This window comes from Lepidochelys kempii, chromosome 12, assembly GCF_965140285.1.
Source record: "Lepidochelys kempii isolate rLepKem1 chromosome 12, rLepKem1.hap1, whole genome shotgun sequence".
In the NCBI taxonomy this organism is placed as follows: Eukaryota; Metazoa; Chordata; order Testudines; family Cheloniidae; genus Lepidochelys; species Lepidochelys kempii.
Window position 1 is genome coordinate 8180064 of NC_136391.1, and position 20402 is coordinate 8200465.

At 41.9% G+C, this 20402-nt stretch overlaps 2 protein-coding genes across 8 annotated transcripts in view; one reads left to right on the top strand and one right to left on the bottom strand.

Moving 5' to 3' along the window:
- Positions 1–20402, bottom strand: part of CPNE2 (copine 2) — a 205538-nt gene that overhangs the window by 23143 nt on the left and 161993 nt on the right. Inside the window, exon 15 of one of the 7 annotated variants that reach the window (XM_073307435.2) lies at positions 3389–3502. The exons of 5 other annotated variants lie outside the window; for them this stretch is intronic. In XM_073307435.2, the coding sequence (XP_073163536.1) occupies positions 3404–3502 (99 nt within the window). In that variant the 3' untranslated portion in view covers positions 3389–3403. Of the gene's footprint in view, positions 1–3388; positions 3503–20402 lie in introns of those variants that run through there. One more of the 7 variants, XM_073307442.2, reaches the window with a different exon arrangement.
- On the top strand, positions 2331–19409 carry PSME3IP1 (proteasome activator subunit 3 interacting protein 1). Its single transcript, XM_073307450.2, has 6 exons — positions 2331–2471; positions 2685–2783; positions 7431–7552; positions 12916–13049; positions 16208–16269; positions 18632–19409. The coding sequence occupies exons 1-6, from the start codon at positions 2342–2344 to the stop codon at positions 18847–18849; spliced, it is 765 nt and encodes a 254-aa protein (XP_073163551.1). The 5' UTR covers positions 2331–2341; the 3' UTR covers positions 18850–19409.

The following is a 20402-nucleotide window of genomic DNA, read 5'->3' on the forward strand; positions in this document are numbered from 1 at the left end:
TCAGCCTTTTCTGAAAATCAGGCCTATTTTAAGGTATCTTTAGTCGTATACCCAAAAATGCGATACCCCAAATCAGCAGTTTCTCTTAAATGCTTACTTAATCTCTCTGTGCCTCATGTTGCCATTTGAAATATGGGGATGATGAGCCTTTGTTTGTCTTGTCTATTTAGATTGTAAATTCTTTAGGGCAGGGACTACCTTTTACCATTTGTTTGTACAGCACCTAACACATTGGCGCTGGATTTCTGCTGTGGCCTCTGTTTGCTGGTATAATACAAATAATAAATAAATCGACAACTGCCATCAACATCAGCAGGAGTTATCGGGCTCGGCTCTTCAAAAGACTGAAACCATAGTGATAGCAGAAGGGTGTATTAAACTGATCCTTCCTATAATCTTGAAAGGCTGACTTCTCCGCAAAGGAACTCAGGAGGGCTCAGTCCTGTTTCCAGGGGTTTAAATGCAAGCAGGATTGGGCTCCAAATGGAGAATACTTAGCACTGACATGGTGGCTTGTGTCTGTCGATACTTAAGTATGTTAAAAAGGAGGAAAAGCATGACTATATCAATTTTACAGATGGGGAGATTGAGGCACAGAGGTTAAACCCAGCATGTTGCTGGCATGATCTAAGTAATAGCAACAGATTTATTCTATGAACAATCTTACACTTGCATCAATTTTATGTATCATTCTAGAATACAGAGCTATAAATATCTGGATTAGAGGCATAACTTTATATTGGCAGAATAAATCTTGAACTTCGAGGCTTGTAATATATTGATTACATGGGTTTAAACTGGGAGTAGGACTTTAGGTGTCAAGTTAGTTAATTCTCTTAGAGGAGGATCACTCACACTTGTAAAGCATGTCACTTGCTTCACCTTCATGATGGCCAAGCATTGTGACTTTCGTGTGTATGAAGACTGGAGGTGTGGGGGGGGGAAAGGGAGGTGTCTGTCCCTTGTCACTGAATACTGCTGCGGGTCACTGGGGAAGCCTCTTTTCAAAATGAAACCAACTAAGTCCTAATTACAGGAAATTCCTTACAGACATCAGTCTTACAGTGGCACTGATAACTATAGTAGAACCTCAATTAGTGCTAATGAGTAGGAAATCAGATTGCGAATTACTTGTTAAAGTACAAGATTTAGTAAGACATGAACTAAGAGCATATATAATGCACTATAAAATAGACTTAATTTCTTTGACAACTTTAATTCATTTGTTGTTACATTCATAATGTTCTGAACAGTATTTTTGTAGAGTAAATGATGTTTGAGTAGTAGGCAGCCTCATTTCAGTGTTGTCTATTGCTATTAAATTTTTGCTGAGAAGTAGGAAGAGACTACTTTCAAGTGTCAGTTTTAGGGTCTGGGTTAGCAAGGTTATCTTTGGTCCAAAACTTTTTTTTTTCTTCCCATAAATGGATTTTAAAACCCTGAATATGAACAGAAATAATAGTTTGACATTTTAAAATGTCTTTTTGTAAAATGTACTTTAAACTCCTGTCTGCAGTGTTGTTAACCCACAGGCAATCTTAATTGTGGCATTTCCTAACTTTTGAGTGCTTGACAATAGCAACCTTAACGTTCTTTCAACGCAGGTTTTGGTGTGCAGTTTCCTAGATTTAGGAAGGGAAAATCAAACTGAAAAAAACATTATCAGATCACCTCATCCTTGGAAACAGATGAACCATTTTGGCTGAAACTTTCCAAAAAAAAAAAAAATTCACACGAGACAGACACTTGCCATGGAAAATTTCAGCCCAAACGGTTGAAGCGTGACAAAGCTTTATAAGCAACTAGAAGTAGGGTTTATAACGGGCAGTGTTGGACAGCCTTGCCTACCTGTAATAGGCAAATGTTTCTGTATCTTACTTAAATGTTTTTGAGGTTCTCTACAAACAGGTTTGTTTTAACAAGTTTATTTAATCCCTCACGTTTCAATTTTGTTGCTACATGCAAAATGTACCCCTCTTCTGAGCCTTTTGACCAAGAGCAAGTATAGTATTTGTTTAGTATCTATCTGCTGTTTCTGAGTTGGTTCTGTGATGGACTCTGATAGATCTCTAGCTCTTACTAAAGATGTCCTACAAGTGGTGCTTTGCAATCAAGGTGAATTGTGTTCATTTTTATGTTGAGTTGATATTTAATGTTATGTTTTTCAGCTTGTGGGGTCAGACTCTTATCTCCTCTACCCGATGTATCTTGAAGGATCTGTATTGCTCATAAGTGCAACGTTCTATTTCTAGTATTCCTTGTGCAACTGAAACTGGAATCTGTATCAGTAAGAGTATCAGTATTCTCTTCCATGTATATTTTTTGGACAGGCTGCTCCACAATGGATGGAGGAGATGGCACTGCTGACCACGTAATTAACAAAAGATTTGTGTCTGAATCGGAGCTAGATGAGCGGCGGAAGAGAAGACAGGAAGAATGGGAGAAGGTTCGAAAACCCGAGGACCCAGAAGGTACTAGGATATAGTTTGGTAATTGCAGGAAAGAGAGCCAAAGAATATTTAACTGTCTCTACAAAAATCAAAGGAACCAGCCGCTGTGCTTGTGAGAATATTTAAAAGCTTTAAGTGGGGGGAGATTAAAAGCCATGCTTGCTTGTTAAAAAATAACAAAAAAGAAATAGTCTAAGGTATGTTCGTGTCTCTTGCTGTCTTCCCATCTCTCAGAATGCCCAGAGGAGGTGTATGACCCACGGTCACTATATGAAAGACTCCAGGAACAGAAAGACAAGAAACAGCAGGAGTTTGAGGAGCAGTTTAAATTCAGTAAGCACCAGCAAGTTGTTGTTCTGAGCTGAAGCCCAGAGAAGTGCCCCATCTTTGGTAACTTTGAGATACCTGGCCAGATGGATAGCTCTTTCCTGTCGGATGCCTTATTTGTCTTTTTTTCAAAGCACTGGTTTGTTACATCATGGTCACTCTGAAATTTCCTTGGAAAATAATTGAATGGGGGGATCGTACCGCTGCTGTCATCATAAAATATGTATAGTAATTATTTGCATAAAGAGAGAGTTTTGCATATAAGGAATTAAAAGTTACTTAAAAATGTCCATCGAAACTCACATTCCTGTGAAGTATGGAATTCGATCATGCAGATCAAGAAGCTGAGGCTGAAGGATGTTGGAATTAGTAATGGAGCTAGAAATGGAAGCCAGTTTTCCTGACTCCCCATCCTGTGCTTTAAACATAAGACCACTTCCCCCCACTCATTAGTGTGAATTAAGGAAAAGATTTAAAGTTTCCAACAGACCATTTCTTTCCAATCTTACAGTTATGTACACACTCTCCTCAATAGTTTTGAGTCGTGAATCCGCGCTTTTTTTTTTTTAATAAAGCCAATGTACAAGGAGTAGGTACTTCGAGGCAGAGATTTTAATTTTGAATTTTCACCAAAAATTGTCATGGTGATTACTGAGTTTGTCGTTAGAGAAACACTGCCTTTCACACATCAAGTTGTCATCTCCATCTGTGTCTATGCCAATTGTCTGTGAATATGGAAAAAGGATAATGATTACTAGAGAACAAATTGTTCCCTGCTCTACTTTTGGATACCACCTTTGGGGGAGTGATCTTCTTCTAAGGAAAAGTGAGAAGTTGGGTAAGAGACCTTGAAGTCAGGTGCTACAGGAATGATGTTTGAGTCAGTTCTAGATAGTTCTTTTGAACCAGTGCTCCAGAGTGAAGACACTTAAAACAGAGGCCCTGACCGCTTGTGGTGCTTTAAAGAGCATATGGTACTCTGCAAGGGTCAGGCTTTGGCCAAACTCAAGTTTGGATAATTCCATTCTGCCTAAATCTCTACCCTGCTGTTGCCACATCAAATGCAATTCTTCTTTTTCCATCTTTAATAGATGCATAGTGTTACAGTGCTGTGTTAGACCAAAACCTGCCATGCATAGTGCTCACTGCCATGAATAGCATAATTGATCTCTAGGGATTGTTAGGATCATGTCCATAATGAAATTGCTTTTTAGGGGGAAGTATGGGAAGGCTTGATTAGTTTAAAATCAGTGTTGGTGGCTCCAGAGAGTTATGACCAGTTTACCTCCGTATGGGGGACTGTTGGCCTGACACAGATTGTGGGGTAGAGGGGGGGAAATGTGTAACATTAAGGCACAAATTCCACCATATGTGTGCCCAACTTGTATTGACTTCATAGGAATTGTGTGTACATAAGAGGGCAGAATTTGGCCCTAAGAGTGATACAGATATGTTGACTCATTCTTAGATATAATGAGCAGGTTTGAACATTTTTGAAACAAACCGATCGATCAAAATTTGGCCAAGTGTTTTTTAAAAAAAAAACAAAAAACAAAACCACTTTCCATTTAAATAAAATCTTGAACAGAAATCTTAACAAGAAAATGTAGCCTGTCCTTCAAAAAGACGTTTGGGGTTTTCATTTTTCTGCATTGTCAATTTTGATTGGTTGGCAGAGTCACATGGTGGGATTTTTCTTCAAATCTAGTTAATGCTTGTTTTAAAAACATTTTAAAAATCTATGGGAAAACCTAGAAAATGAAAATTGGGCCATTGCATAACCCAATGAAATCTAACAAAATTCTGTAATTTTAATTTAATGTGAGCAGTTCTAGTTATAATGTAAACAAACATGTGGTTTCTTAAATACACAGTGTACTTTATATGTTTGTGTATATAATATATGAAGCAGATAGAACAAATAAACATAGGGCCAGTATCTTGCTTCTCTCAGATTTTTCAGGAAACGTCCTATCGTAAATGACAGCATATAGGTAATCTATTAGGATTGCACAGAACCAGACTTCTTTGCAGGGTTTGCTGCTTTTAAAACAACCAGAAAAACCCCAACCCCTCATTGCCAGACTCTGGTGCTTTTAAAAAGAAAGATGCTTTACTACAACTCTACTGAACTGTTGTACTCTGTTTCCCTTCTGAACAGTGCTGAAAACAGAGGTGTGTGTGTGCATGGAAGCAATCTCCTTTCTGGGATCTTGAATGAATGCAGTGCTGGTGAAAGTTGTATAAGGCATAGAACAGATATGGTATGGGCAGCAGCGATGCAAGCTTCCTCATTCTGCCCCATGGACATCCCTCAAACCCAATACCAGTGGGACAGTCTTTACACGGAAGAGAAGAATTCAGTTTCCATTCAGATTCAGCGCTGGGTACCTCTGACACTGCTATCAAGGATGCCAGTTGTGACAAATGACAGTTCTACTGGGAACTGACAACCAGATCATTTCATATTGGCCACCAAATAGCTATCCGTTTGTCAGCAGTGACCTAGGGGTGAAAGGCTCCTTGTAGCTGTCTCCTATCTAAATCAGCTTGTTTCTCTTGCCCAATTATGCAGTATTTGTGACAGCTCAATTTCATTTCAGAAAAAAATCAATATAGCTTAAATATTGGACTGAGGTGCATCACTGCACTGGGCAGCAGGAGTAAGCTGACTAGGAAGGAATGTGCTGTTAACATACATACTTTGTTGATTGATAATGCTAGGGAAAGTACCCATTCTTTTGAACATGCTCATTGGTAAGCTTTAAAACAAAATATTCTTTCTTGTTTGTGATTTTAATATTTTTTTTTTGGTAGACAGTTATATTGGGGCTAAATGCTGCCCTTGATTGGGCTTTAAAAAGTTTATACAACACCTGCAAGCCAGAAGACTCGTATACCAGGCAAAAGTTGATCCATAGGAGAGTGTTATCAGTAAGACCTAGGAACAACCACTACTGCCTTGGCAGCTGCTGCTTATAGCTTTATATACCGAGCACCTTATGAGTAAAACTAAGGTTCTTGTCAGTTTCACTGGTCCCATTCTGATGACTGCATGAAACGGACTAGTGTCTTATCACTTGTTGCCTCTGAGGAAAGCTCTGAGCAGTCCTAGACACATGGGAAACTATCGGTCTGGAGACTCAGGGAGCGGTACTATATTCTTCACAACTTTAAGAACTGGTACTTCTAAAATTAAAGCCTTAAATTCCACAAAAGACTACTTTTAGGCCCCACCCTTCCTGAAGCTTGCCACCGATCAGGGCAAGTGGATTTTTCAGGCCCTGCCTTTTGAAGTTGTATGGGACTTTTATCTGAGGGCAAAATATGGCCCTTAAATATGTAGAGTCCTAAAAATCCTCTTTAGGAATTAAACCTTCATGAAGCTAAAACCAGTGAAATTCGGCCAGTTGCTGTAACTGAAGAGTTGCAGGGAACGTCATTTTTTGGGGGGAGGGATAGCTCAGGGGTTTGAGCATTGGCCTGCTAAACCCACAGTTGGGAGTTCAATCCTTGAGGGGCCATTTAGGGATCTGGGGCAAAAACTGGGGATTGGTCCTGCTTTGAGCAGGGGGTTGGACTAGATGACCTCCTGAGGTCCCTTCCAACCCTGATATTCTATGATTCTTAGAATTTTTGGTCTGGCCACAGACACCGCGGACTTTGCTTTAAGTCTTTCATTAGCTCTCTGAAAATATGTGGCTTTGATGGCGTGATTATCCTTTGCATAACAAGAGATTCAAAGAACCTCCTAATAAGCTATCTGTACCCTACTTGGAAGAGGAGATAGGATACCAGACTGGAAATTTAGAGCATAAATACATTGGTAGCTAAAAATGACTAATTTAGCTTTTACCATGTTTATAAATGTGGTTAAGTATGTATTCAGTAAAATACCATGCTATGTTTTCTTTGTTCCAAAACATGTCTCTGAGGCCTGGTCTACACTAGAAATTTAGGTCAGTACAACTACGTCGCTCAGGGGTGTGAAAAATCCACATCCTTGAGCCATGTAATTAAACTGACCTAAGTTCCCCTGTACACAGCGCAAGGTTGATAGAAGAATTTGTCCAACTACCACCTCTTGAGGAGATGGATTACCTATGCTGATGGGAGAACCCCTCCCGTTGGCATAGGTAGTACTCTGAAGTCCTACAGCAGTGCACCTGGAGCATTTTGAATGTAGACAAGCCCTTAATTTGAATATGCTTGGATGTTTGGGAGCTCAGCTGTGCTAATCTGGAATCCCACTGATTAGACAATCTTTAGCCTGAGAAGTTTGTTGTCTCTCATTAGTTAGGAAAACAAGCTGATCCGTGGGTGGTTAGTATATATCAGACCCTTCAGAAGACTGTCTTTTTTTTTTTTTTTTTAAACTGGCAGCATGATTTACTGGTTAGAAGAGAGGATTGATAGTAACCATGGATACTACTTCCTACCCTAGCAGTGACCTTGTGTAGATCGCTTCCCCTCTCTGCTTTAGTGGTGCTATAGATGCTATCTGTAAAATATCTGTGGATGATTATCTACCTTTTGTAAAGCCCTTTGAAATCCTTGGATGAAAAGTACTGTGAAAGTGCGAAGTACTGTTGTATAGTCCTCCACTCTACCAGCTTCTTTAATGGCTTTTAATTTTTGCTTTGCTTTATTCAGAAAATATGGTAAGAGGCTTAGATGAAGATGAGACAAAGTTCCTTGATGAGGTTTCTCGGCAACAAGCGCTAATAGAAAAGCAACGAAGAGAAGATGATCTGAAAGAACTAAATGAATACAGAATATCCTTTGCATTGAAATGACTCGCCACTGTTCTGAGTAGAAGGTTATAAGATAGTGAGCTACAATTGGATTCTGCAGCAATCACTTTGATGTCCACACACCTTTTCCCTGCAGAGTAGTTTTCTACACAGAAGTGTATATGATTAGCTGCCTCTAAAGTTCTTCATGTTTTGTTCTTATTTTGGATCTATCCGAATCTCAGGGGGTTTTTTGGTCAAGTCTTCAAAAATTTTATGTGTGTTCCTGTTTCCTTCTAATTGCTGTTTTCTTCTTCTTCTATTTTACACTGATACAAGGATAGAAAGGGAGGATGTATAAAGGAAGGATAGGGCTTTTCCTTTTTGCAACCTCTGCTTTATCTTTCGCCTATTTTAAAAAGCAGATCTGCTTTCGCCAAGCTGTTTTTTCAGATGTACATTGACCGCTTTAAAATAGCCAAACTGTTTGAAGTAGCTATTGAACTATTGTCTTTCTATTGCTTTTGCAATATTTAATATTTATATTCATGGAGAAGTGCTAGAGAACAACTTAGGATGCTCTTTCTCTCCCAGCCTGAGGGTTAAGCCTGTCAGCTCCACTGTGTTTCTATCCCTTGCCAGACCAACACGCTGGGGACAAGTTCAGGACCTCAGACTGGGCTTGCACATATGGCAAAGCATTGAGCTAGTTACGACCGTCTTTAAGGTTGAAAGAAGAGAATTGTTTCCTTTCATCTACCAAGATGCTGATGGTTCCTCCCCTTCTGTTTGGTCATGATCAAGCCCATTATGTGTAAGTAATCAGTAGGTGATGTGCAAACTCTGACACTTCGGTGCAAGTTAGCAGTGGGAGTAAAGGGGGCTTGAGGCAGAACAAGGAGGATCAAACTCTACAGGAAAATGAACTGGGAAGAGAATCAGGTTGATACCGGTTTTGTATAAAGATGTCCTAAGGTAATAGTATTGGAAATTCATCGCTTATCCATGGGACAGGAACCGCCAACTTCTAACTTGGTAGGATGTGCAAGTCCGGCCCAGCTCTTTTTGTAAATGATGCTAGTACAGTTAGAAATGACAAAACTTAATGTGGGACATAGTGGGCACATTTGCATGTAGAAGTTTCCTTAGATTTATTCAGACTGATCATTCATGGAATATGTTTAGTTTCTACCACTGTTGCTTCAGGGTGTGCTGAATATTGGGATGTGCATGGCAGCTGCTTCCACAGCATAGATCTGACTGCACTAGTCAGGTTAAACAAGTCCAATAGTGAATCATGCGAGCCTAGAAGGAGTCTTATGTGCCCTCTGTTAGCTAATTGACCCCTGAAGCTATTGGGCAGTGTAGTAATTGACCCCTGAAGCTATTGGGCAGTGTATCTTCCAGAGTTTTAGATATCAGTGAACTCAGTCTTTACATCCTTAAAGTATCATCTGTTTTTGCATCCATAGGCCTTGCTATATATTACAAATTGTAGAATCCATGTCATAAGCTCATTGATACTGTCAATGAGAACTTTTAGCCTTTCACCCTATATTTGGCATGAAAATTGCAAATGCAGTGTTCAGTATCTTGTTTCAGTTTCCTGGCTCCACATCCACATGGGGTCAGATTGAGTAACTCAAAGTGGCCCATCTTAAAGTTCAAGCTAAACTACTTTTAGATGCTGGCATGCATTTTTAAACTGAGGCTAGTTTCTGCAGTATGAGATGTAAATGGATTATTAGTAATTGTGTGACTATAGAGCTCAAAATGTGGTAGGATGCCATTGTCCCTGCCCTAAAGTCCTTCCAGTCTAAAAAGAAGTGGATCAAAAATGTTGCTTTTGTCATTCCATCAGACTTCGCCAGCATAACATTCAGTTTAAGCTACGTAGAGGTACCAGCCCACAGCACAGACCAAGATCAAGAGGTGGATCAAATATTCTCCTTCCATTTATGCACTATAATAGGTGAAAAATGTGACACCACCCTGTGAAATTGTCTCAGAATGATTTAGCATGCTTAGTCCTTGAAAGTCATTTTAAAAGAAAAATTGTATTCCAGTTGTAGTTTGTCAGATAAAAAGTTGCATGAACTGGGAACTGAAATGGCCAATTCATAACCCCTAAAGCCCACGGTTAACATTGGGAAAGGGTTCCAGTTATGGGTGCTGCTTTAACTAATTCTATCTCTTGGTATGTTGTGAACGTTCTAGGTTTCTCTAAAATTAAGCTTGACTTAAACTGAGGGTTGCCTGGCTGTACTAACCCAAAGCGTGCAGATTGCAGCAGGCTACTCAAGGAATGTATTAGGAAAACTAGGATATTGCTAATTGAAATTCTGAAATAACTAATTGCATTGGCTGATAGCTCACAACTTGATAATCATGGATGCTTATTGGCTGCAGACAATGGTTGAGAATTTCAAAGCATTTTAAGAGATTTAGATGCTTACTTTTAACGGAAGATGTCTAAATCTCCTACATTGCTTTAAAATTCTCAACCATTTCTTACTTTTTAAAAGTAAAATTCAGGTCTGTATTTTAGTGCTCTGTTCTGTTCAACACATAAGCAAAACTTAAGGGTATGTGATGCTTGTAGGGGTGTGTATATTAAAAATTGCTGCTTCGGTACTGCAGAAGTGACTGACTACTCAATTTTTCCCGGATAAAGAACTTTTAATTGCCTGTATTATTTTTAACCTTCTTAGAAATAGTTTTTTAAACACTAGCTCTCTAAATTTGCATTACTAATTTGTATTACAGTAGCCTTAGCGGCCCCAACTCAAATCAAGACCCATTGTGCTAGACGCCGTACAAACATACTGAGAGAGAGATCCTTCAAGGAGTGCTTGCTATCTATTTACATAAGACAAATGAAAAGTATGAGAGAGGAAATATCCATATAATCTTAGAGCTCTCTGAAAAGGAAGTCGTGCCTGTCATCTCTCCCAAAATGCTAGCATTAAACTATATTGTAGGACAACAATTTTGATGCTTGTATCCAGGATTAACACAATGCTCTGTACATATTTTTTACATAGCTTTATGGGAGGAAAAAGTAACTTTGCTTGTAATATGAATCCAGCAATGGGAACTTCTGCCCATAGAGCTAATTTAGATGTAATGAGCACATCAGTCTCTGCAAATGGATGTTTGGTTAGTTGCTGAGCATTTTGGAGGTAGGGTTGCCGTGTTTGCAAAATAGCATCCTTTGACAAAAGTGTAATAGCCATGGAATCTGTTGATACAAGTGACACTTCAGCTTGCTCATAATGGCTCTAGTTAGCCTAGTATTGAAGTATAATAGAACAACAGAAATATGACCATAAGAACCTACCCTGCTAACATAAGTGAAAAGAACCACACGTTGCAACATGAAACTGTTTTAAAGAGGTACTGCCTGTCTAGAGAGGGAGCATTTATTACTGCAAGTGGCCACAGGATGGCACCATTGTTCCATGTCTTTAAAAATGTTTGTTTTGTTTTTTTAAAGCCACTTAGCAGCTGCAATTATTAAGCTGTTTAGTTGTTGAGGTAGGGAAGAAAATCACAGACACGACCGACGGGGCTATTGATAATAACTGTGTCCCTGGAAGAATCAAACAAGGAATGACCCCTGTTAAAACATGAACTGGAAAGACTGAAACAAAGCTTTAAAATAGATGTTCAAAGTCTCCAAAGTATGCGTGTAACTACACTTTAAACCAGTATTTGCACAGTTGCTGCCACTTTACTGGCATGACCTGCCAAGTTTGAAGTTTACTGTGTCCTGAGTCTTCCCTGCAACAGCTGATAGCTGAGTTGCACAAATAATTAAAAGACATTTGTGTTGTCAGCTGTTTCAGGGAATTGCAGTCATAGAAGGAACTGATACTGGAGGTAAGGGTAATTTTTTTTGTTTGTTTGTTTGTAACCTTTTAGGTTACATTGGTTTTGTAGGTGCAAATATAAAACTTTCCAGAAGATTTTTCAGGTCCCCATAAATACCAGAGTAATACAGAAGTAGCAGCAAGGAAATAGGGGGAGGTAGTCCGATGGGTCCTGTATCAACCCATCTGGGGTCAAACTGGACTTCTCCATAGGATGAGAACCAGTTAGTGTTTCTGCAGACTCTTGGGTGTGGCTTAACATCAGAAAGCCAGCCTTTGAGGCCTATCCGGATTTGTTTGCTTCATTATGGGTTGCACCTGCATCCCACCTTTCAAATGTTCTGTTTTAGGCTACTCATTTCCTCTGTGGGCATTGCTGGAACTGGTAAATGATGCTGCTCGTTAACAGTGGGAGCAGCATAAAGAAGAGAAATTAGGCAGTTGTTTTTGTACATGAGCACAGACAGATTTAAGCTACTCTTACTTGACCAGCCAATAAGATTGTATTTCATTGAGGAAGGGAACTTCTGGGCCCTCGATCTTTTGCATTAGTGGTTCTCAGAGGCCTTAATTGTGTTCAGGGTCCCCATTATACTGGGTGCTCACCAGGCACAGGTACACACAATCCTTACTCCAAAGAGTTTACAACCTAATTTAAACAAATCATTGGCTGGCTTGTCCACATGTTGAGGACAAACTGCTACAAAATTCTCTGTAAGAAAGAAGATTCCCTCGCTACAGGTTTTTGGTCTTTCAAAGGTCTGGTTGAATCTTAGTCCAACCACATTCCAGCCTGGCAGGGTTAATTTTCAGGCTGTCCGTGAAGGAAGGAGCCTGCTGCGTGACCAGTAATGAGGCCAGCATAAAGGGAGGGGAGAATTTTTAAGAAGGCCTTGTGATATGCGAGCCTAATTTGTTCTGCTTTATGGTAGACCGAGTGGGATGAATTCTGGTGCTGCATGGTTGCAAAGTGGGGAGCAGAATTTGGCCCACGTATGAATTCTTTCTCCTTCAGAAAAGTTGGGTTGGGAAACAACTGGTCTGTAACAAAAGTGTCTGGGCCCAGGGGGTGGCAGGTGGTCCCGTGTCATCTTATGCTTGCACTTTTTTCCCTTCCTTGCACCCTCCACTTTTCCCAAACTTTTTAAAAACGAGAGAGGACACGGGCCTATAGGGTAGCTCCTCTGGTGCCGAGAGCACTGCTTGTTGGTCCGGTACAAAGTCCTTTCTTTGCTATCCTGAAGTATCTGATGAGGAGAGTTCCCACTATGCATCAGCTACTATAGTCTGCAGCCCACTCTGCCTGCGAGTCCTCCAGGAACAGGCCTGGCATCGGAACGACAGCTCCTAAGAGTAAGGTTCTCACGCTGCTGGCATGAGGTGCCTGCTAAATGCCATTCAACAGGCTTGCACAGGACTATGAGACCCTCAAGCTGTGACTGAACCCCCATCAGCGTTAGCAGGCCAGACTGAATGTAATGCAGAGGAAATGTCATCTCTCACATCCCGGTTGATCCTTAACTGTTAATTCACAGCACTCTCGCCAAAGTGGGGGTCAGCACGGACCCAAAGAAGGAAGCAGAGAAGAAACTCACTGTGAAATCAGTAGAAAACAAGAACAAGTTCTCTCAGGCAAAGCTGTTGGCAGGAGCTGTGAAACACAGGAGGTTAGTTTCACACCTCTATAAATTCATAAGGAAAGGAACAGAGTTAGCAGTATGCAGTGAGGCAGGCCAAAAGCTGCCTCTGGGAGGTTGTCAGAGGTGTGAACCTTAGCAAAGAGAGAGGGACTAGCATGTTTTTGTGTCTCCCAGACTGTGGGGAAACTATGATGATTCAAACTGACACCGTCTGAGATGATTGAAGCCTTGTCTGTGTCATTAAATCCTATATTTGGATCTGAAAATGGCCTATTTTCGATCTTACTCATGCCACTTTGAATCATAGAATATCAGGGTTGGAAGGGACCTCAGGAGGTCATCTAGTCCAACCCCCTGCTCAGGGCAGGACCAATCCCCAATTTTTGCCCCAGATCCCTAAATGGCCCCCTCAAGGATTGGACTCACAACCCTGGGTTTAGCAGGCTAATGTTCAAACCACTGAACTATCCCTCCCGCCAAAATCAGGGACTCACCTCAGGTAAAGGTGCCACCGTGCTCCCAGATAACAAGCCACCCCTGCACATTGAGTCAAATGATTTGCATCCCACGCCAGCTTGTTTTATTGATACCTAATTGCATAATTTTGACTGTTGGTGTTTTTATTCTGGTTTATAGAAGACAACTCATTGTGACAATCTGCTCCTGAGGGTAATGTGCAAGCTTCTCTTCTCCACCACTTTGGCTTGACAGTAGTATTGCAAAACCCTCACTTCTCAAGGGATAGGGCAGTTTTATGTCAGTGGCCCATTCGCTGTTTCGCCTCTTTGAGACTCCCATTTTAGCTACCCGTTACAATATCGTGTAATGGGAACAACAGTCCAGCAGGAACTGGACTATGACCATGCGTTCAGGCTATGGAAGTGCAACCAGAAGTGTAACCTGCAGCTCATTTAGACACACCCACTCTGGCTAGCTTGCTAAAATTAACAGAGAGGATATGGCACTGTGGGCTGTGCAAGCCCCCTGGGTATGTCTTCACGTGGCTAGCTGGCTCTGCTGCATCCTGAAGGCTATTGTGTAGCGCGCTATCTAGACTGAATCTAGCACAGGTGTGTTTACATGAGCTGCAGATTACACCGCTCATGGCAGCAGACCTAGCCTCACTTCCCATAGACAATCACCAGTCATCTGCTAACGATGACTGTTGTTGTTTGGCATCTAGAAGTAAGTTGGTGTTTGAATCTGGTTTTAGTTGAAGGTATAGGAGATTCCTTCAGATGCTTCTGATTTGTGGTGAGTATTTCATCCCCAGTGAAATAGTAACTCCTAATCTAGGAAGCTGGCTTTGGTAAATTTAGTACAGGAATAGCTCAAAACTCCTCTTCCAATCCATGATGTACCACCTGGACTGGTTTTTAAAAGGGAACAAAACTTGGATGGTCGCTAGGATCCAAAGAGCTATTTTTCTCCCTAACCGTTGGCATCTAAGCAGCAGGTTCTGGCATGTTGCTTGATGACACATCTGATGGCTGCAGATGGCATCTATTTGAAAAGAGTGTTTCAAAATTGACATGTCAGTGCCTTGACATGAAGACATTTCTGAAGTCAGTCACTTTTTCTTCTATTTCAAGCTAGCTGAGATTTAGTGACACCTCAATTTAACATCTGTCTGGGCATTATAGATTATCCTTGCCCATAAATGGACATGTATTATTGCAGGTTTATTCTGTGACTAACTTTTCGATGCAGGGAGAGGATTTCATGGTAAATAGGCCTAATGGCCTGTGATCAGATGTTAGATGGGGTGGGATCTGAGTTACCCAGGAAAGAATTTTCTGTAGTATCTGGCAGGTGAATCTTGCACATATGCTCAGGGTTTAGCTGATCGCCATATTTGGGGTCGGGAAGGAATTTTCCACCAGGGCAGATTGGAAGAGGCCCTGGAGGTTTTTGCCTTCCTCTGCAATATGGGGCACGGGTCACTTGCTGGAGGATTCTCTGCTCCTTGAAGTCTTTAAACCACAATTTGAGGACTTCAATAGCTCAGACATAGGTGAGAGGAGGTTTTCTCAGGACTGGGTGGGTGAAATTCCATGGCCTGTGTTGTGCAGGAGGTCAGACTTGATGATCATAATGGTCCCTTCTGACCTTAGTATCTATGAATCTATGAGACGCTCCTGTCTTGAGAGCACCCACTGTCACCAGACAAAGAAACAGAGCTTAAGACCTTTAAAGCAGACCCCCGGTTGTTGGTGGGCAGGATTGAACCGGGGACCTCTGGAGCTTAGTGCATTAGCCTTTGCTGCATGAGCTAAAAAGCCAACTGGCTATTAGCTAAGGGTGTAGAGCAGACTCATTTTTTGCTTTCTGGGGGGAGGGATAGCTCAGTGGTTTGAGCATTGGCCTGCTAAATCCAGGGTTGTGAGTTCAACCCTTGAGGGGGCCATTTAGGGATCTGGGGCAAAAATTGGGGAATGGTCCTGCTTCAAGCAGGGGGTTGGACTAGATGACCTCCTGAGGTCCCTTCCCAACCCTAACCTTCTATGATTCACTGTCCCTTCAGATGAAGGGGAAGCATCTTCACATTTACTTTTGGTGTGCTACATAACCTTGCTGAACAATTCCCACTTAGCACATGGGCAGCGGAACCGTATATCCCCCCTCAGGGATAGCAGGCACTGCTATACAGGAGAGGATGCGCAACACCTAGTTGACTAGTGAAGGGATGACTGGAATGATTTTTCTAAACAGAAGCATTTGGAGGAGTACAGAAGTCACAGATCTGAAGGAAGAGCCCATCCTTTGTAAGCAGGCTTGTATTCTCTTGGTGACATGAATGCTGTCCCTCAGTATAAAGAGATGCAAACTTATTTGGGGGTTTTCTTGCACACAAACTCTTAAATATTTCAAGATTAATAGTCTCAGCTAGGTGGGCAGCCCTGCGACTAGTGCTGTGTTCCCATGCAAAAGACCTGGCTTTGATTCCTAGATCTGGATTTCTATGACTTAGCTTGGCAAGGGATGGGAATACAGTGTAGGCAGTTTGCTGAATGTCTGGATAATAGTGATCCTTCCCAACTAGCCGCACAGTTAGTCCTGGCGGTGCTCAGGAAGGTGGTTGGCTGGAATTCTCTTAGGCACTCCAGGCAAATCTAGTTTTATGATTTTGCAGCTGTCAAGTGACTGTCTTCTGACTAACCAGGTGACTCCACTTTCTCTTACAGTTCAGAAGGCGGTAACAGTGTGAAGAGACTGAAACTAGACACTGACAATGACAAGAATCAAGGTGTGTTCTGGCCTTGGAGTTCGATATGTAGAGTGGTTTATTATTTTGGGAGCTATAACTTATTTGCCAATGTTATTTCTAAGGGCTCTTATCTTTCTCCAAGATGGAAACTAATTGGACTGTGTTGTATACATCATCAGTATCATGTGTGATCAACAGTTGTTGCTGATGTAGACTGTGTTGTGTTCATAGCTTCTCATACTCCCAAGTATTTCCAAGTGCTTTGCAAAGCAATAGATGGTCATTGCGGCTACAGAAGCCCAAAGCCTCAGAGATATTTAGGCACCTAACTCCCAGAGATAGGTACCTAAATACCTTTGTTCTAGACAGGACAAACTTGGCAGCCATTTAGGAACTTACAACAGTGCAACCATGATTAAGACAAGGCTCCGCCACAGAGGTCTACTATTTGACTGTAGAGGGCCATTGGTCTGGGTCATGGAGTTCTCCGCAAACAGCCAAAGGATATTTTGCTTTTGTATGGAAAATGGCAAGCCATGGACAGAGTTGGATAGCAGCTCCAGTTTTCAGGGGGATGAACAAAGGATCCCTAGCAGTTTAGTTCCCATTCACTTCAGATTTTTTTTAAATAAAGCTACATAAAATACTATCACACAAGCAGATTAGCTATTCTACAATCTGTAATGCCTGTGTAAACACAACTGCCAACAAAAGGTAGCATTGGGGCAAAATGAGGTAGCAGAAATTCTAACTACTCAAGGAGCTGGGCAATCCCAGGAGTTAAGATAATTCAACCACATTACATGTCCAAATAAATAATATCCTGACAAAGTATGTGCAGTGTGAACTTTATGAATATAGCTTAATGCTTGGGATTGCCTTCATAGAATAACAGGGTTGGAAGGGACCTCAGGAGGTCATCTAGTCCAACCCCCTGCTCAAAGCAGGGCCAATCCCCAATTTTTGCCCCCATCCCTAAATGGCCCCCTCAAGGATTGAGCTCTCAACCCTGGGTTTAGCAGGCTCAAACCACTGAGCTATCCCTCCCCCTTCCCTGAGTGCTCAGTGTTTCGTTACTGCTCGCTTTTGGCTTCTGTTTTTCTTAAAGGGAAATCCAAATCTGTTTGGTGTTGGAACTTACAAGTTTGAACAACAAGACTTAAAAGTCCCTTGATCCTGGGCCTATGCTAAAGGCTACTAGACCTGGCAGCTCTTCCTGTGCAGAATGTAGGCTGAGAAGCAGTTAACAGACTAATCCTTATGCGAACTTGTGAACACTTTGCTTTTTGGAGCTTACAGGCTCCACTGGCCTCACCCATAGAAAGAGATGCTCACAGCAGGAATATGTGTTAAGGAGGAGTTGGGGGGGGAAAGGGGCAAAAGTTCATGCCTAAAATTGTCCAATTTAAACTTTTAAATGACTGATTTCCCTGCTTTTCAAATCTTAGCAAGATGTACAAAGGAAGCCAAGTTAGACATGTCTTTCTTCAGCTGTTCTTGAGCTAGCTGGGAAGTAGTTTTGTCATCCAAACCGGTTTAGCTCAGTGGTTTGACCATTGGCCTGCTAAACCCGGGGTTGTGAGTTCAATCCTTGAGGGGGCCATTTGGGATCTGCGGCAAAAATTCAGGATTGGTCCTGCTTTGAGCCAGGGGGTTGGACTAGATGACCTCCTGAGGTCCCTTCCAACCCTGAGATTCTATGACTCCTGTATTCAGGTCATCAGCAGGTTTGACCAAATCAGAACTACTCCCCTTCTAGGCAATGGACGGGCCTAGGAAGTTTCAGCCTGAGACAAATACGTTTGAGAAAGTTGTGGGCAACTAGAAAAAAGGAAGTTGAATCCAGCTGGATTCCAGTCTTAATTGTTGTGACTGCTACTGCCAAGAGAATAGCTTTTACTACCTAGACACCCCAACCAGCATGGAAGTAAGCTGTACAACTACAATCCAAGGCACATTCTGAAACTCCATCTGTTCAATTAACTGTGTTTCCAACCTTCTAAAAGCTAACCAGCTGCGAAGTGTTGGAGACGTTGCTTTATTCCACTGCTCTAGTAGTCCTTCTCCCAATCAAGTCATTACATGGCAAAGTTTGTCAAATATACAGAGCAGAATCATTTAGTGTTCATGGAATGTATCAAATTGATGGTCTTAGAAGGAAATACTGCCTTCACAGGACAGGACTGACTAGTGTTGAAAAGCTCCACGGCCCATCCCTGAGGTCGTCAGTCCTTCCGCCTGGAGGAAGTTTTAGGGTAGCAAAGCTACTTTAGCTGTATTAGGGAAGTACGGTATTCAAGTGGCAATAGCATATGTATAGCATCTGGGTATGCTCGCTGATTAAAAGCTACATGTGTCTCATGTGCTTTGAAGAGTGTAATGGTTTGTTAATGTCTTTCAGAAATGCCATCTTGCGTTCCTCTCGGGAGCAGCTCAGTGGGTGGCTCTGCAGTCCACTGTCCCTCAGCAGCTGTGTGCATTGGTATTCTCCCAGGCCTGGGCGCCTACTCGGGGAGCAGCGATTCCGAGTCCAGTTCAGATAGCGAAGGCACTATTAACTCCACTGGGAAGATTGTCTCCTCGGTCTTTCGTAGCAACAGTTTCTTTGATGGGCCATAACCTAAAATCCCTCCATGTCAGTGTAGCTTGGAAAGATAGCCTATGCCCTGGAGGGTGAAAGATGCATCCTTTCTCCCCCAGGATACCCTTCCTAGCTAACCTCTCAAGATTAACCTTCTGGGTACCCTCACATAATACCAAAATTATCTTTCACCCAAAGCTTCTTCCATTTCTGAGGTGCATACTGAGCCTGTTTGATAGGTTTCTACTCTAAAACATTGAGGGAAAATACTGCTATTGTAACCAAGATGCGGGGTGGGGAGAATGCAGGAGAAAGCCTTCTCTTTTAAAGTTCTTATGGAAAGAAAGATTTTCCTGGTGTAGGAAGATTGTTTTTGTTTTGTTCTGTTTTTTCTCCATGACTAAAGGCGAAAGCATTCACTTGCAGCACCAAAGTCTTGTAAAAATGGCCATGTGTTCGGTTTTAAAATGTCACTTTTTATTCTGTATTTGAGAAGCGGGGGCAGAATAAAATCAAGCAGATGGTGGAAATGTAGCTTGCCATGACACTGTAAAGAAGTTTGTGTGACATGATTAAAGAAATTCTGAATGCATTTTTATCTTGGCTTTCGCCATTCATAATTCATTGGTAAGTCTGTTCCATTAAGCATTTTCTACTGTGCCCAGCCCCTTCCCATCAATGAGATCAAAGAGCAGCACATGCCAGCTCCCTACAAATTAAGAAGAAGCAGCAACACAAGACCCTCACTCTGAATGGAGCTCTTCCCAGAGAGTAGATAACAGAAAAATCAAGTTTTTCTGGTTAGTGCCAACCGATGGTTCTCCCACCTGACTGGCTTTACCAAAGCAAAAGTATTCAGCTTTTCAAACCTCTGCCCCGTCAATGGTAGGATAAGGCTTAACTTTTTGGGTGCAGATAAATGCTGCTGTCCTTCAAAGGTATATAAACATACAGGAGGAGGAGGAATTCAGGTACACAGACAAACCCTTTGTAGACACTTCATCTGTATTTCTCAGATGGAGGATGACAAAGTTTGGCATTGTCTGTATCAGAACAAGCCAAACTTCAATTGTTAAAGACTCCCATGGGCCATGGATCTAATGTTCACCTCCTTCTGCTCAAGGCTGTGTGTGTATCCTCTCTCTATATATACTGATACTGGTAAATGTGGTGACTAGTAGCTTTCCTCCACGAGAAGGATGTCTTAAAGTAGCTACAAGTCTTGCCTCCACCAGGCAGATGAGGGGGGAGGTTCAACGTCACTAAAACTCTGATCTCCACTGGGCCCTGCGGCTACTGCCACCAGGCCCAGGGTGCGTGAGGATGGGGGACGACACTCGCGGCACAGCTCAGTAAAGACGCTACCTATGTTGATGGGAGTGCTTCGGTCAGCCTAGGTACTCCACCTCCCCGCGAGGCAGTAGCTATGGCAACAAAAGCCCTCCCATTGACCTAGCACTAGTTACACTGGGAGTTAGGTCAGCATATCTGCTTGGCTCATTGGTGTAGATTTTCCACACGCCTGAGCGATGTAGTTATACCAGCATAAGATGATATGGTATGGGACCAAAGCTTGGTCTACACTGAGGCT